This window comes from Acomys minous, assembly GCF_964271855.1.
Source record: "Acomys minous genome assembly, chromosome: 1".
Classification (NCBI taxonomy): Eukaryota; Metazoa; Chordata; class Mammalia; order Rodentia; family Muridae; genus Acomys; species Acomys minous.
This window is the reverse complement of record NC_140483.1, coordinates 31,093,634-31,110,943: the sequence shown is the minus strand read 5'-3', so window position 1 is coordinate 31,110,943 and position 17,310 is coordinate 31,093,634. Positions and strand designations below refer to the sequence as shown.

Below are 17,310 nucleotides of genomic sequence, written 5' to 3'. Positions count from 1 at the left end.
CTGATGCTATGAGTGAAGGCACTAAATGAAGAGTGGCAGTTTGTTGGCCCAAGAGTAAACCATCTAGATTGCACCTTAGCTCATATGAGCACAGAGCCCCAGCCTGTAGCCAGTGTGGCTCAGCAGCCCTGAGTAGCCTGCTCCTTTGAGCCAGATCTAATGCAAGTACTCCTTAACATTTGTTTATGGATTTCCAAGAATCTGCTCTGCTTTTCCTCTCCTTGTACATGGGTTAGACAGTGCTCTCTAGTGCCCTATACTGCCTTGATTACAACACTTCTGAAACTTATGACTCCCTGTTAACTCACCGTTACTGTGCAATTAGACCCCGTGCTTCTCAAGCGTAGAAAATGTATGCATTCATTCTTGTGCAATATCAACAGCACAGTGCCTTTTGTTTACTGGGTTTTCAGTTATTGCTGAATTAACTCAGGTGGAGAGAAACCCAAGGCTAACTCATTGTGACAACTCGGTCTGGCCCAGAACGTCAACTTTTCTTTATTCTCACCAAAGGTTTTTGAATATTACAACCGAAAGACTTCTTTTATTTTAGAAATTTCACAAGCCACTTGAAAAAAAAACACTAATTTGTAAAAATAACTAATAGTTTTTAAAGCTCAAATTAATTTTCTGTTCATCCTACAAGCTAAAACTTATTTGTTTAGATTTACTCACTTCATTTTATATGATGAACACAAGAATATTATTTTAAATATGTATGTAAGTATTTTTACATTAAATAAGATAACTGTGTACCCCTTCCTATAGACCATGATACGCTCCCACTAAGAACCCTGTGCTTTCTGTTTTCCCTTTAGCAGACTCCCATCCCGGAGCAGAATCCATCCTTTTGAAACCTGACCTGACACTGGGCTTTACTGTAGGTACATAGATGTCCAATAGTATGAACTCCTGCTGCCCATGTTTCCACGTGCCCCTTGTCACATGTACATTCCTCCACGTTGTTTGGGTTCTACAGCTCACCTGACTGGTGAAAGACATGCTAGCTAACTGCTGTTGTACTGGTCATCTTAGCCTCTACTTCCCCTCTCAAGCTTTGCCTATCCTAATGGCAGTCATCATGCCAATCGCTGGCTTCCTCTCTCCGCTCCCTGACTTTGCATCCCAAGGACATGAGCTATGCCAATAAGCCTAACTATCTAACAGGCTGAGAGAACAGGGAGGCTTCTGCCCATAGCAGGCAGGTGGTATGTCCCACCCTGGGTGCAAAACCAACAGGATGAAGCTTGGCTTGCTTTGGTGTGTGCTGGTTTTGTCTCATAGAAGGAAGAGGATTCAAAAGAGTGGATGACTCCTTTGGATTTAACTCCAACAGGGATGAGCTGATTAGTTATTATGACATCTCAGCTATTATGCTGTATCCACAAAATTGGTATTATTTAAAACTAGAGAGACAGAGTAGGAGTTCCTGCTAAGTATTCAAAACACCTAAGTTCGTATTGTAAGGGTGTGTGAGCCTAGGAAAGTATTAAGATTCAGTTTGCTTATTCATATTATAAGGATAACAATACTATTCTGTAGAGTAAAATCAGGATGAAATGTGAATTCACTAACAGCTGTTGATACCTTGTAAGGTTTTCAATAAATGCCCATCTAATCAGTGTGTGTGTGTGTGTGTGTGTGTGTGTGTGTGTGTGTGTGTCTCCACAGAGGCCAGAGGGTAGCAGTGAGCATCTCCCTTGATAATTCTTAGCTTTCAACACAGAATTTCTCACTAAACCTAGGCCTCACCAATTGAAAGTCTGGTTGGTCTGTGAGTCCCAGGGATCCACCTGTCTCCCTCCACCCCCCCTAGCCAGCACCAGTGCTACAGACATTTACTGCCAGGCCATCTTTTATGTGTGTGTGTCAGTGCTAGGGAACCGAACTCAGGTCTTCATGCTTGCATGGCAGGCACTGTACTGTTTAGCCATTTCCCAGGCTGCAATCACTTTAAAACAAAAGAAAACAAAACAAACCAGCACACCATATGGACTTGATGTTAATTTAAAGGGTCATATTTTCAAATGTTATATGAAAATGTTTGCTGTAATGGTCAGAGGCTTCTAGTAGAATTCTTTAGTGATTTGTTGAGTGTTCAGTTCTTGAGTGCTCAGTCCTATTGAGCCTTACTATTGAAGCAGATACTTTTACTCTCTTTATAGATTACAAGAAGCAAAAATCCAATCAAGGTAATTTGACCAGATACACAATTATGAAGTGCCACAACTGTGGTATTATCCTTGTGACTATGTTAACCCATGATAAGAATGCTATTTCATGCTCAGTGGAAGCTCTAATTGGTAGTTACATATAACTTTATAGTCACATGAACAAGGGGTACCATTTAAAGAAGTCTGTAGCAATATTTATTTGTGTGCGTGTATGTGTATGTGTGTGCATGTGTGCATGTACAGGTAGGGACGTGTCATAGTGTGTGTGTGTGTGTGTGTAAATTAGAAGAAAACTTTGGGGAGTCAGTTCTCTTTCCACTATTGGTTCCAAGGATCAAACTCGAGCTGTCAGGCTAGAAGAGCAGGCACTTGTACTGACTGGCCTGTATCTCTGTCTTAGTCATAAGCATCTTACAGAAGAATTGTCTTGATCTCTTCTACAAGACAGTGTCATGGAATGAAAGGTTAGGGCAACAGTTGATGGTTAAATGAGGCAAATACACAATGTGTCAACTTTAATTTGACTTTAAAGGAGATAGCTGTTACCTAGGGGCTATCTTCCATGTCAGCCGAACAGCATCCTCAGGAGTTCAGCTGGACATGCCTGCAAATGATCACCCCAGCCTGGCTTGATGACAGTTGATGTTCCCTCAGAGGTGGAGGGAACCCTCCGCTTAGTGTCTAGCCATGCCTCCCAACCAGTTGTCTATAACTGTTCCCTAAGTACCCATGGGTCTAGAGGAAAAGGCTGGAAAGGCCAGAAGAGTTGGGCTCCTTCTATGCAAGTCAACAAGACTTGGTACAGATCTTCCAGTGTGTCTGCCTTAAGGACCCATAGTCCTGGCCATAACCCCTCACCCACTGCTCTGGAAGAAAGCCTATTTAATAAACCCGTTGGCTCTTCAGAGTGACGTCTGTGGATTCATACCTAGGTTTGTGGTTGGGACAAACTCTTTCATCTTTCATCCATCTTCCCCCAAGAGAAGGGATTTATCAACACTGGCTGTAATTGTCACACTGAGAAATTTATTTTATTTTATTTTTTTCTTTATTTTTTTCTCCTTTATTAATTCATTCTTGTTACATCTCAATGGTTATCCCATCCCTTGTATCCTCCCATTCTTCCCTCCCTCCCATTTTCCCCTTATTCCCCTCCCCTATGACTGTTCCTGAGGGAGATTACCTCCCCCTGTATATGTTCATAGGGTATCAAGTCTCTTCTTGATAACCTGCTGTCCTTCCTCTGAGTGCCACCAGGTCTCCCCCTCCAGGGGACATGGTCAAAGGTGAGGCACCAGAGTATGCGAAAAAGTAATATCCCACTCTCCACTCTACTGTGGAGAGTGTTCTGTCCATTGTCTAGATCTGGGTAGGGGTTTAAGGTTTACCACCTGTATTGTCCTTGGCTGGTGCCTTAGTTTGAGCGGGACCCCTGTGCCCAAATCTGCCTATCATAATGTTCTACTTGTAGGCTTCTAGGGCCCTCTGGATCCTTCTACTTTGCCATTCTCCCATGCTTCTCTCATCTAGAGTCCCACTAGAATGTCCTCCCCTCTGTCTCACACTGAGAAATTTAAATGTGGATCAAAGAGAGATAGCATATAGACTGGTTTGTAATTATGAAGACAAGGTTGTTATGCGTTAAAGGAATTTGTTTTGGAGCTTTTAGTTGTACCACTTAATGTAAAATGTCAGTGACAATAGTAGTAAGAACCAGGTGCAGTGGTGGCTCACGCCTGTAATCCCAGCACTCTGGGAGGCAGAGGCAGGTTGATTTCTATGAGTTCAAGGCCATCCTGGTCTACAGAGGGAATCCAGGATAGCCAAGGCTACACATAAATAAATAAATAAATAAATAAATAAATAAAGTGGTAGTAAGCACTGCAGTTGGAGTAGATGTGACAAAGTGTGGACAAGTGCAGGTTCTAGTGGGAGGACATCCTGGAACTTATGTGTTATTTATGCTTCTCTGGGTGTGTAAAATTTTTTTCTATAATTAAATGCAGGTTAGCACAAGGCCTTTGGGATCCCCTGATCTAACAGGAGTGCTGTGAAGTGAGTCATGTTTTTTGTTTGTTTGTTTGTTTGTTTTGTTTTGTTTTTTTTCTTTTTGGTTCTATTCTTTTTCTGCAAATGCATCACAGAGAGAAAGAGGATCAGGTGATCAGTGTGGACTAGTGAAGGACAAAGTTCAGATTCAGAAAGATGGAGACTGTCTGGAATCTAGCTCAAGTGTTTGTAATAAAGAAGAATACAAGTTCATGCATATGAACTTCAAACATTGCAGCACACTAGGTATGATGGTGCCCACCTTTAATCCCTGCACTTGGGAGGAAAGGCAGGAGGATCTCTGTAAGTTCCAGGCTAGCCAGTGTGGCCCAATGAGACTCTGTCTACACACACACACACACATGCACACGCACACACGCATGCACGCACGCATGCAGAGGACAACCGTAAGAACAGCAATTCTCATTAGAATGACAGGTTGTCTTTATTTGGTGGCAAGGCTATGACAGAGAATGAATTAGGGATTTGACTATTGTGAGGGGAAAAAAAATGCAATTTCAGTCCATGTTTCAGGGAGTAAGAAATCTACAATGAGGATGTTTTGTGCCCACAGCCATAGCCTGGGTTTTAGATTTCACTCTGAGTGGTACAGCGGGCTGAGTCCAGATGGCATGGTTGGAGTCACATCACTAGCCATAAAAATGTAATAACAACGATTGAAAAAAAAAAAAAACAAAATCCGGCCCATCTTTGTCAGTGGAATGAAGCATTTTTATAAAGTGCCCTGGGGAAAGGTGAATGAACAACATTTGTAAAATACTCCTGTTTAATGGAAAGAGAACAAGAAAGATTACAGTTGATACAGAGAGAAAAAAAGCAATTATAAAATGCTGCCTAAGCGTAAAATATTTATTATTGGGTGCCAAAACTTGACTTTCAGTAGCAAAACTTCCTGAGGGCCAGAAATAAAATGTACTCTTTGAACTGGACACTTGCCTGAACTCGATAGAGCTCGAGGTTTACGTCTGCCTGAGTGTTAGTAAGACAATTATGCAGATAGTTTATTGGGTTTCCGATGGCAAAGCTCGATTCGCTCCTTGGCACCTTCATAACAGTCTTTTGTTTCATCCTGTTCTGTTTCTGAGTCAGCGAAACACCAAAGGAGTTCACAATCCAAAGAGAAAGGAAGGGTGCAGTCCGCAAGATGCTCTCGGCCATGCTCATCCCTCCAGCCACTCAGTTTGACCAGTGTTACCACGATCTCTTCCTTGATTTTACACATTTTGTACTCCTCATGCATTTCCCTCAAATCTAGGGACTAAGGTTCTACTAACTCTTTTTCCAGCTTGGAATCTCCACTGGCTGGGCCCTCATTAGCTGATGATCCCAGTAAAATTCCCCTAAATAGCAGACGCCTGACCTCACCTCACTTGGCTTCTCCACACTTTGCTGACCAGGTGACTATATAAATGTCTTGCCAAAGACTTCACTAATGAGTGAACACAGCTGTTCTCCTCCAATCAGCCTTGCCGATAAGGCTAAATAATGGCTTCTTTGTTCCTCTCCAGACAGCAGGATGGCTGCTGATATGGAGAGCATTATTGCTGAAATTATAGGATGTTCCTTTTTGTAACTCATGGTTCATGCACTTGGTGCATGTGTGTGTGTGTGTGTGTGTGTGTGTGTCTTCAAATAAAATGATAACTTCTTCAAAGGTAGAATCCCAATACTTAACCAAGTCTACCTTCAGAGGCCCAAATTTACGACTCTTAGTTTGTGGTTTTACAGACTAGTTAGTAAACCTAGGAATGGACTTGCATTTATTTGAAACATATATCAGCTGTACTGGGTGGATCCTGCAGGATGCGCTGCAGCGTGAGATGTTGTTATCCTTGTTAGTTTTTTTTTTTTTAAGTAGAACATATATTTTAAAAATCGAGCAGCTACAATGGCCTGTATATGAAAGAACTGTTTAATGAAATGCCAAATTAAGTTGGTTGAAGACATGACTGATCATCCTAGCTTTCTCTAGGGGTTAATTTATCTTTTTTCACTGCCTTCCCTCCTCCCCATACTCAAGGTTAGCCCGTGGCCTCCTGTTTGGTAGCCAAGCACCACTATTTTTTTTTAAAATATCTGTCACTTCATTTATTGTTTTTATTTGTAGGAGGAGTTGAAACAAAAATTTAAGGGTGTTTTTCTTTTCTCCTCTAAGCATGAATCATTCAAGTAAAACCAAATTAACCATAGAAATTAGCAAAGTAAGGGGAAGTAAGCACAGCCGAGAGCAAAGGCTGGGGTAAGTGGGAGAACATACGCCACAGTCGCGGTGCTTCCTCTGCTGGGGGGACCACCTCCCCCAGAAAACAAGCATAAGGACCCTTTTATGATGATACCCCTACACCCAAAAAAACTTAAGGTTAAAAAGAGAAAAAAGGGAAAAAAGCAAACCAAAACCACAGAACCCCACAAACCACCCAGCCATAACCACCAACCTTAATCGATCATAGGAGCCCCTTCTCATTTTATAAAAAGATTAATAAAAATATTGAAAAATTTATCTTCTCACCTTATATTTGTAAAGATAATAGAATTCAGAAGTTTCTTAGGAAACAGACCAGAAACTATCCTTTACTTCCCATCCGCTTTGCTGACGACCAGCAGGACTACAAAGTGCGGGACACTGGAGCTGCTGATGAGAATGGGACTCCCAGCCCAGGAGAAAGCAGACAAGAGCAGGTGCATGGGAGGCTTGGGAGCATGGCTGTGGAGAACGGGGAACACAAGGTGGCCAGAAAGGCCTTGAACTCCCCCTAACATACAAAGCTGGTTTTTACAGCGATCCAAGCAGTTTGGTCCCAAACCGAGGTGAACACTCCAATGCTTTGTTTTCTCTAAAGAATCGAAGTTGCCCAGATTAAATCTTTCTGCCAATATTACTGCATATTCCTTTGAAAGGAAGGAAAAAGAGGAAAAAAAATATATAAGGGCCTTTTAAAAATGGGAACAGAAAGAGACTGAAAACCAAGCTCGTCCTCTTAGCTCCAAATGAAATTGAAGAAAACTTCGTTTCTAACGGGGGAGAGAAAAAAAAAAATCTAAGCATCAGCATCATTCTCCCTACACTGCCCCCACCCCACACACCAACAAATGAGAAACAGTGGGGCCCATTGTGTCGTGGTCTGCTCAAGACATGGGCCTGATCCTAGGTTCTGTGCCAGACTTCTCTGTCCAGTGGGACAGCACCGGGGATAGCTGTCATAGGGTCCTGTTTGGCTGGTGGGTTGTGGGGTGGGGTTTGGGGTGGGGTTTTCAGGATCTTCTTCAGGCTCCTTGTTTAGCTCCACCAGCCTCTCCCAGTGCTTTTTCTCTCCTGGCCAAGGGCTCATCAAGAGTGGCCCCTACTCAGCTGTGGCCTGTAAACTGTCCTTCTCTTCTCTGTTCTCTGTCGCACTCTCATCATCTTCAATCTCTCCTTCTCTCCAGAACTTGTTGTTGGCCCACTTGGGCCTGGTACTGGACTTCCGGAACATGAACTGGCCCCGACCCCGGGGGAAGTCTCCTCGGCCATGGCCTCGGCTCATTCACTTGCCACTGTCCTCGCCTTCCCGGTCATCATGCAAGTAATAATTCTTGCTTTTGGGTGCATACTCTGGATCCCCTTCCTCTTCCTGGGTTCGCTTTTGAAAATTCTTGTTGCTGTTGTTACTGTTACCAGAACTGTTCCCTCTGCCCCAACCTCTCTCCTTGTTCGAAATTGAAAAGTTCCCTGAGCTCTGGCGCCTCTTTCGTTTGGGCCCACGAAGTCTTTGGTGCCCAGTCTGAATTTGTCGAAGCCTGTGGTGCTCTCTTCCCTCTCCTCTGTTTCCTCGGGGTTCCCCTCCGCTTTGCCTGAGTGAGCCGACTGGGAAGAGGAAGAGGAGGACCTAGGCGGTCTCTTGCTAGGCGGTGCTTCTGCTTCCTTGATCCTTTGTGTGTTTTCCCTGTTTTCTCAGTTATCTTTCTCTTGAGTGGCTAGAGTCTCGCGAATCCGCGGACTCTCTTGATTTACCTCGCTTAAGATCTCTCTCCTCTATAAGGTAAAAGCGGGAGGGAGGGAGGAATGGGAGGATACAAGTGATGACTTAACAATTGAGTTGTAATCTGAATAAATTAATAAAATTAAAATTAAAAAAGTCTCTCTCCTTGTTTTTTTTTTTTAATACAACATTATAGCATTCAATATCAAGGAGAAGATCAACAGAATCAGCTTTGTATTTTCCCTCAGCCTTGTAGCCAGCCTTCAGGGAACTTTTCAATTTCCTCATGAGTTAAACCATGTTTTCTGAATATGCTGGGAGAATTGTCTATCCTCCTGTGTATCTCTGGGCTTTTCTTATTTTTAGCTGCTTCTTGTTCGTTTCCTCTCTTTAGGTATTTAGTAAAGCGTTAATGCAATAATGTCATTTCAGAGGATACAAAGTGATGCTCTTTAACATGATGAGCAATCGTCACTGTGTGCTGGGCAAACAGTTCTGAGGGGCTGCGCTGAGACGATGCTGACTGTGTGTGCTGGAAAATGGAACGAAATTCCCATTTCTATTTGTTGCTACAGACTAGATCCAGACAAAGCTTTCGTTCTCGAGCCAATAAGCCACTGGGTCTTTTGGGTGACTGGCTGCCTCCCTCTGAAGGGCTTTTCAGTGTCCATCTTGGGAGAGATGGATCAGATTTCATCTTTACGTCAGCATCAGAGAAGCTCCCTTTTCTCTTTCAGCTTTTCTTTATCACATCAGCATCGGAGAAGCTCCCTTTTCTCTTTCAGCTTTTCTTTATCAGTATTTGTTTGTTTCTGTTTCTATCTTTCCCGTTCTCTGTCTCCTGCTCTTCCCGATATCTTTTGGTGTACGCTGTTCCCCACGAGGCAGCACTCTCCTCTTTCTGAGATGAACCATACGCAGAGCTGTTGGACTCTTACCCACAGGGCTCTTTTTGGATGGATTCAAAGACCCAGAGCCATGGTCGAACTGACTTTGGTGCGTTCCAGACGGATACCCAGCACGACCTGACATATATGAGCCCATCTGGGATGCACTAGAAGTGGGAGACTAGTTTTGGCATAGGGGTAGGGCTTGGTAACCTTCACCTACCCACAACAGATTGAAGTGGGCTTCTCTCCTGGGGACTCAGATCAGAAACTGAGGCCCCTGATGCAGAACCAGTGCCATAGGTGGTGGCATCTGGCCATGACTCTGAGCTCTCAGATCCTTTTATATCTTGCGAGGTGCCTCCAGAGAATGTCTGCTCCTTTGCCTCATGTCCCTGTTATCACCAGCTGCCTGAGATGGCCGGCTCTCCTTAGAAGAGGACTTTCACTCTTTTGTAGACTTGCGCTTAGATCACTCAGCTCTGCTGTGCTTGGAGGATGAACGGGAGGTTGAGGAACGTCTTGACCTGTTAGAGGTTGACTTATCAGAATTCCTAGCTCCTGGACCATGGCGAAGGGGACCTTCTCTTTGGGGAACAGGATCGAGGATGGTCCTGACGAGGGCTGTATGCTTGCGGGTAGTTCTGCCAATTGGAACGGTAGTTTGCATAGCCACCTCAGTTATACTGGCCCCATGCATAAACGCCTGGGTTTCGCCCACGGAAATAATAGGGCCTCCTGTAGCCTCCCCTTTCTCTCTTGTAAGCTGGAGAATATGATCTGGAACGAGACCTAGATGTAAGCCTGCGCTTCCTTGAAGAGAGACGGATCGGCTTCAGGACCAAGATCTGGATGCAGATTTTGAGCGAGACCAAGACTTGGTTGGGTTTGTTTTTGACATCTTGCAAGAGATTATACCTGAACCGGCAAGAAGTGACTACAGCTGCAGTCTCGCAACGGCACAGCTGGCCCAAGCCTCGCCCGTGCCCACCCAACTTTTTAATTAAATGTTGATTATTCCCCCTGCCCCCTTCCCCGTCCCGTCCCCACCATCCCCTGCCTCTCTGTATACGTGTAGGTACATGCGCAGGTGCCATCCACCTTGTTCTGTGGGACAGCGTCTCTCATTGGTCTGGAACTCACTGATTAGGCTAGGCTAAACTGATTGGTCAAACAATCCCCAGGGATTTGCCAGTCTTCACCTTCCCCAAACTAGGAAGAAAGATTCGTGTTTCTGTCGGCGCCGGACCGTCCAGCGGAAATAAGACGCCAACAACCAGACTTCTTCTCAAGATCTTTACTCAGGATTTAGCTCAGTGGGAATGGCCCCGAAGAAGGGAAGGGCCAAGCTTAAGTACAACTCAAGGGCCAATCAGCTCATGCCAGATGTCACCTCCTCATAGGTCCGTGTCAGAGCAGGACTGCTCGTCATCAGATCACCTGTTACCCTTGCACAGCCTTTTGCCATATAAGGACTTGTTTATCTTAGAGAGCGCTCGCCGTCGGGATGGCGGAAGGCGGAAGCCTGTGCCATGTTAAGGCACGGCACATCGCAGCTCTCTACATGCTTCCACACCCAGATTTGTTATGTGGGTTCTGGGGCTTCCACGCCAATCTTGTCAAGTCAAGTGCTTTACTGGCTTCCCAACTCCTAAATCTTGATTCTTAGTAGTTTTGTTCTTAGGTTAGTTATAGACAGTAAACCCTTGATTCTCTCTTTGTTGGGCAATACCAATCTCATCGCCCTAACATTCCTCCACCTGAGGGAAACCTAAACAGGGCACCTGAGGCTACCCGGACTAACGGCTGCATAAAATAATGAGCATGAGCTGGGCCTGTGTAGAAGACCACTGGACGGGAGCCAGCAAGTGGCTGACAGTCTCAGCCTCCCCAACAACTCCTTTCCTTCTCTCCCTCCCACCTGATAGTCATGAACAAGGGAAAAATACAAGTGCCCTGACAAGGAAACAAGGCAGTGGAAGCCTGTCAGACAGCCCAATTAATTAAAATTGGGACCAGGTGTGACCATGGGCTTACATTATATATATAAAAAAAACAACAACAACATAATGGAGGGGTTGGGGAAAGGATTGAGGAAGCCAGAGGGGTCAGGTACTCCACAAGATGACCTACAGAGTCAACAATCCTGGCCCATGGGGGCTCACAGAGACTGAACCACCAACCAAAGAGCATGCATGGACTGGTCCTAGGCCCCCTGCGCATAGGTAGCAGATGCACAGCTTGGTCTTCACGTGGATTCCCCCCAACAACTGGATGGGGGTGGCTATCTGACTTTCGGATGCTTCCCTTTGGATCCTGTTCCCTTAGCCAGACTGCCTTAACTGGCCTCAGTGGGAGAGGGCAGACCTAGTTCTGCAGTGACTTGATGTGTCAAGGTAGGTTGGTACCCATGGGGGACTTCCCCCTTCTCTGAGGAGGAGAGGGGAGAATGCAGGGAGGGGTGTGCAGGATGTGACAGAACTGGGAGGGGGGTGAGGAGGGAGCTGTGATTAGGATTTAAAAAGAAGGAATTGATAAATGAATAGATAAATAAGTAAATAGAATTCTATAGCATGGATTTTGCCAAATATAGCATTTCTTTCCATTCCCAATGTAAAGGAGTTATGCAGATTGGTTTTTAAATCCCCCGTTGGAGTGAGAGAAGGTTAGAGAGGAGGAATGTGCATGACCAACATCTGTAGGTTTCAATTCAGATGCATTTTTTAAAAGTAAAATTAGGCTTCGGCACTGAAATAAAAACATCTACCCAAGATTATCCATTTTTCAAAATTAATCTGAACTGCACACACCCTTGACTTAGGAATGACATTATGCACGAGGACATTGCTTGGCCTCTTCATGATAGAATTTTGGATGACACCCAAGAACAGTCAGGACATAAAACAATAATAAGCTCAAACTATTGCTTCCAAGGGTTCTACTCAGAAAACTGAGCCAATAGGGATACTATCAACCATTTGCCTCCCACAATACGAAGTATGTGGGAAGTGAAGTATGACATAGATGATTTATTTTAAATAAACTTACTAAAGGTAAAGAAACGCCATGTGTGATATATGCAGATATCTTTGCAGCAAGTTTGAATTAAAATGGTAGCAATGGGTTAGTCATGCATGGAGCTGTGTTAGAAGGTAGACATCCCAATTTGGGACATTTGGCCCTCGGTGCCATTCCTCTCTAGGATTTGATTATAGGAACAAAGTGACAAGAAAAAGTTTTGGTTAGCTATTTAGCAATTCTACTGAAGTCATCACTAGTGTGCAGGGGCCATAAGAGGTCAGGTTGAGCCTTAGATTCTGGGAAACTTCATACTAACCAAGATGCAAATCAGTTAACTAGGAACTAAATTTCTGTTTTCACTGTGATACTATTTGAGAAAAATTACAAAGTTCATATGTAGTATAAGGAAGCTGATGCTAAAAGTTAGTATATCAACATTGACAAGCTAGGATTGCCTTCTGTCTAAATCATCTACCAAGAAATCATGTTACTCTGGGCATGAGTTGAATCACCATGACATCCCTTTTCCTGGAAGTCTATAGATACAAGCTTATATATAATGCAGACTTGAAGTCTTAAAAGTGTGGACTTGGAACCGCTTGGCCTTTGAAGTTCTTTTGAGCTATCAAATTCATAGTTATTTGCATAACAAATGTGTGTGTGTGTGCACACACACTTATTCTTCTTGCTCAAATATGGTAGAAAATTTCCCAAGACTAAATGACATGTGATAATTTAGCTATTCTGACACCAAATGAAAGTTTTAAAAATAATTTTAAAAGGTATTATACAAATTATTTAATTATTAATATAATAAGTATCAATAAATATAACTCCCATTTTAAAATTATTTAAGATACTCAATTATTGAAGAGTGTAAAATGTTTCCATGACCAAATAGCATAAGAAACATAGGGAGAGGGAGGAAGAGCAAGAAAAGACTAAGGAGAAGAAGAAAGAGAGGGAGAAAGAAAGGGATAAGGAGAGGAAGAGGAACATGACAGAGCCCCATTGCCCCACTCAAGGCATACCCCCAAATGACATAACTTCTTCCTGTGTGACTCTATTTCTTAAAGATTATGTTGCCCCTGGTAGTGTCGTAGCTGGTGGTCAAGCCTTCAGTATGTAATCATTATGAGAAACATTTAAGATCCAAGCCATAACACCCACTGTCAACCTATTGGCAAATGTCAAGATCCTATTCTTAGTGATGTGGTTTTGCAGTGTTCTAGATGAGGCCATCTTAATGAGATTTCAGAAGCATTTTATCTCCTAAGCTACATCATATCCAGATTGCCTCCAAAGCTCCAAACAATTCTGCATGAGGGAAGTATTTCCCTAATTCATGAGTGTAGATACTGGAAGTCCTATCATTGAGGTGTGCATAAGCATACAACAATGTAGGAACCAGGCCCGACTCAGCTGCCTGCCTGTCTTGCTGTTTCATGTCCTGTTTCTAGCAGCTTCCACGTCTGTGTTTATCTTGGTTAGCTAGTCATGTTTACTGCTCTGAGAACACGCTCCTCCCTTCCTCGAGACTTTTCCTCCTGTGTGCAATCACCTCTTGAGGGATTTCACCTGGGAGGAGGATTCCTGTTTTGCTGCCTATAAGAAGGCTCTTTGGAACTCTGGAAGGAGAAGAATAAACCACTGCTACAGCTGCTGCTGCGGCTGCTGCTCTCTTAGCATGAAGGATCCGCTGTGTTATTGTGTGTATGCATGAGTTAAATCCGCAGTCCCTCACCCTCGACTTGGTACCGCAGTGGTGTGGACGCCACACAACAACAAAAGGAAGCTTTTCTGTGCTTGTTCAATTGTATGTAATAATATTATATTCCATGGGCACTCTTTTTGAAGTTCTGGTACTCCGATTGCAGTGAAAACAAGAGTTACAGCCTATCAGAAATAAAAGACAACAAAGCAGGTTTTGTTTGTTTTGTTTTTCTTTGGTTTTGTTGAGTCAGTTTGGACACTGGCTCATTTATTTGAAACTTCTTAACTCCATTCTTCAAAAAACAGTTGGCACAGAGGTTGAGTCTAGAACCCACTTAGTGATGGTTTGGGGTTTTACTAGGTGATTGATTCCTAAGAAACAGAAGGGCTTTTTAAAAATATGAAGCCTCAGGCTAGAGAGATGCGCAGACATTAAGAGTGCCTCCTGCTCTTCCAGAGGTCCTGAGTTCAATTTCCAGCAACCACATGGTGGCTCACAACTATCTATAGTGTGCTATGATGCCCTCTTCTGCAGGTAAAGCCCTCACTAACAATAAATAAATCTTTAAGAAAATGGAGACTCTCAAAACATGGCTTGGAACATATATGACCATTGATGTAATATTTGCAGACTTGGAGTTATCCTTTGTAATATGTACATACAGATCAGCACAAATCTGGAAGCATATGTTTTCATATAAAAATAACATCACTATAAAATACAAGTATGGCATGGATGTGATAAGCAAAGATTAGCTGAACCCCTTAATCATTGTGCAAGGCAGTAAAAGAGGTGACACAAGAAGGCAAGGTGGGGCACAGTTCCTGTGGCCTGAGATTGCAACTAGTAATCATTTGTCATCTGTCAGTTATTATAGCATAGTGCCTCCTGTTATCCATGTAATGGGCTGACAGAATAAAAGGAGGCTCCCTCCATTTTCCCCTTTATTTTTACCAAGATAAAATCATAGAGAGCTCTAGGTCCCATTCCTGGTCCTCTTACCTGAAGAACTGAGCTAAATGACTGACTTATAAGAAGAGGATTGCCATTTATTATAACATGCACTAAAATCTTCAACAAGACAACGCGAGGGACATTTATCATGTTCTGTTAATCAATAAATCTTTATATTTATGAAAATCAAACCATCTTTTCTTTAGGAGAAAGTGTCCAAGAGCTAGAATAGCAGCACATAGGAAGGAAAAAGTAGCTCATCTTTATGAGGTTCTCGGAAGGTACCAGCGTCAGGAACTGGCGTGGAGAGGTAGCCTTTTCTTCCCTGAGTTGAGGGGCAATGAGCTGTGACCACTCAGGGCTTCACTATCTTGCTCATTTCTTTCTTTCTGGGAAAAGGGAGGTGTTGCTTCTCCTGAGGAGTTTTGTAGGCCCCTGACAGCAGCCTGTGGAAGACAGCAGTCCTGGGACCCATAATGGGCAGTCTGTTGCAAATGCTCTCTGGAAGACAGTGCAAGAACAGCAATAAATAAATAAATAAATAAATAAATAAATTAAAAAATAAAAATAAGGGTTTATACACTGTCCTTACAGAAACAAAAAATAACTGAGAGCCACCAAAGATTCCTCTAGCCTTAGCAAATACTCAGAATTCACAAGAATTTCTTTTAATAGAACCATCTTATGCCAACAACATTTAGACTTTTATAAATCTGATTGAAGATGCCAAGTGAAACTTAGAAATAGCACTCAGGTTTTAGGAGTATGGCCAATTAAATTTAAATCAAAGATATAATATATCTGGAGTTGTAATATTAGTTCAAGGGGAAAAAATAAGGCTCAGTTCTCAGGAGACTATCCCAGGACACATTTGTGCGTTGTTCTGTTCTTTGAAAAAAAAAAAAAAGCCAAACAGCTGTGATCTTACAAAAAGGCCACAGCAGGGAAGGGGTTTAGTATCTGAAGGGTCCTTCAGGTGGTGAATAATTCGTAAATCCTTACTATCCCAGCATTTCCTCAGATGATTTGATTTTTTTCAAAAGGATTACGTTTATCTTTTTCATAATACATATTGCTTAAGGGAGATAAATCATGCATGCTGCAGCCCCTTCCCATTGGAAATAACTGACTAACTAAGGGATTGATGCCCTGAATTTTCTGGAACAAGGTTGCTTGGTCAGGCCAAATACTAGTGAAATCAAGTACAGGCCTGAAAGTATAGAGCACAGTGCAGTTTTATCATTGCAATTAAGAGGCAACAACGTTTAGGTTTGATAAACACAAACAGGCTGAGGATCAGGATTTAATTCTCCTTAGTTCTAGCTTAGTATGCTTTGTGCCATGTTCCACTCCTCTGCCAGGTGCTGAGCACCTGTTACGTGGGTAACATAACACCAGGGTTCCTCAAGAAGAAGAGTCTACTGTTCTCACGGAATTGAGACAAAGATAACGTCTGGTTACCTTTTTGGATCCCTGATGATATGGTTTGGCTGGATTGTCTTGACCTACAAAATGAGCTAGAAAACCCTGGGTTTTCTACTGGGACACTGTATTCATAGCATGTTTGCATGTGGGTGGCAGCTTAGGAGCAAGGGGCAAGTACCAAAGTACTAGTATGTCTAAGTCGTATAAACCATCAGGCTGGGACTGACAGTGGCTATGGCTTGGTCAAGCATAAAGGTTGCTTAGATCTTGGGAAACAAAATGCCGCTCCAGCTTTTAAAGTGAGGATATGGACACCAAACCCAGAGAAAGACCAGAATCTGGGCATAGGCATTCTTGGTCCTCGCTTTTTCCATGCCTTTGGAGGATACACACAGCAACAAAGCCTAGCTCAGAGAAGTCCCAGCTAGCATCACATGGAGATCCACCATCCTTCAGCCCCTAAGCAGTTTTGTACTCACTTTGCTTACAGCTCCATCTCTAAGATTGTTGTCTTAGATTAGTCTTTATAGGCAAGAACTAAGTCTTCAAGAAAATATGATGCGGAGCCCATATACCCTCAGCTAGCTTTCATGTTACTGATTGAAGCGTTCTCGGGGTTTACAAATTGGTGTTGCAAAATAATCTTGCTCAGGGAAGGAGGGGTGTGTGTGTGTGTGTGTGTGTGTGTGTGTGTGTGTGTCCAAGAGAAACTCAAACTAAGTATGTCAATAGCACAGATTACTCTGGGATCAATTGTGTATGCTTATCTCACAGTGTTCTCTTGGGTTGGGGAGAAAGATTTGGTGCTGGAACTTTTGTTGGGTGGGTGCTCTTAAGCTTAGATCTCCACTGCTCCCCTTTGTCTAAATGAAATCATAAATTAGGTCAATAGCTTGGGATATGTGAGAAGAAATTAATGAGAACTGGGCAGGCCTCCCTCCTTCACTGCAATGGAGTTGGCTTCCCAAGCCTTCCATTGTTTGGGGTCTCTGGTCCTGCCCTTGGCATCTTCCTAAGACATCTCTTCTGTACTCAACTTTTCTTTCTAGGTGGCTTCACAGTTTACTTCCAGATATGAATCTTTATAGCTCCCTAGAATAAACTAT

The 17,310-nt window shown here is 43.1% G+C and overlaps 1 protein-coding gene and 2 pseudogenes across 3 annotated transcripts in view; all 3 read right to left on the bottom strand.

Annotated features, from left to right (window-relative positions):
• Positions 1-6,965: 6,965 nt before the first annotated feature.
• Positions 6,966-8,874, bottom strand: LOC311597497 (thyroid hormone receptor-associated protein 3-like; annotated as a pseudogene). The gene is made up of 2 exons: positions 8,781-8,874; positions 6,966-8,256 (listed from the first exon to the last, which is right to left on the bottom strand). The product of its transcript is annotated as a thyroid hormone receptor-associated protein 3-like (transcript).
• LOC311591449 (thyroid hormone receptor-associated protein 3-like) lies at positions 8,408-10,123 on the bottom strand (annotated as a pseudogene). Its single transcript has one exon. The product of its transcript is annotated as a thyroid hormone receptor-associated protein 3-like (transcript).
• A 4,770-nt stretch (positions 10,124-14,893) lies between these two features.
• Positions 14,894-17,310, bottom strand: part of LOC311602750 (uncharacterized protein C1orf105 homolog) — a 34,249-nt gene continuing 31,832 nt past the window's right edge. The window contains exon 7 of the mRNA XM_084791244.1: positions 14,894-15,280. Within this exon, the coding sequence (XP_084647370.1) occupies positions 15,135-15,280 (146 nt within the window). The 3' untranslated portion in view covers positions 14,894-15,134. The remainder of the gene's footprint in view (positions 15,281-17,310) is intronic.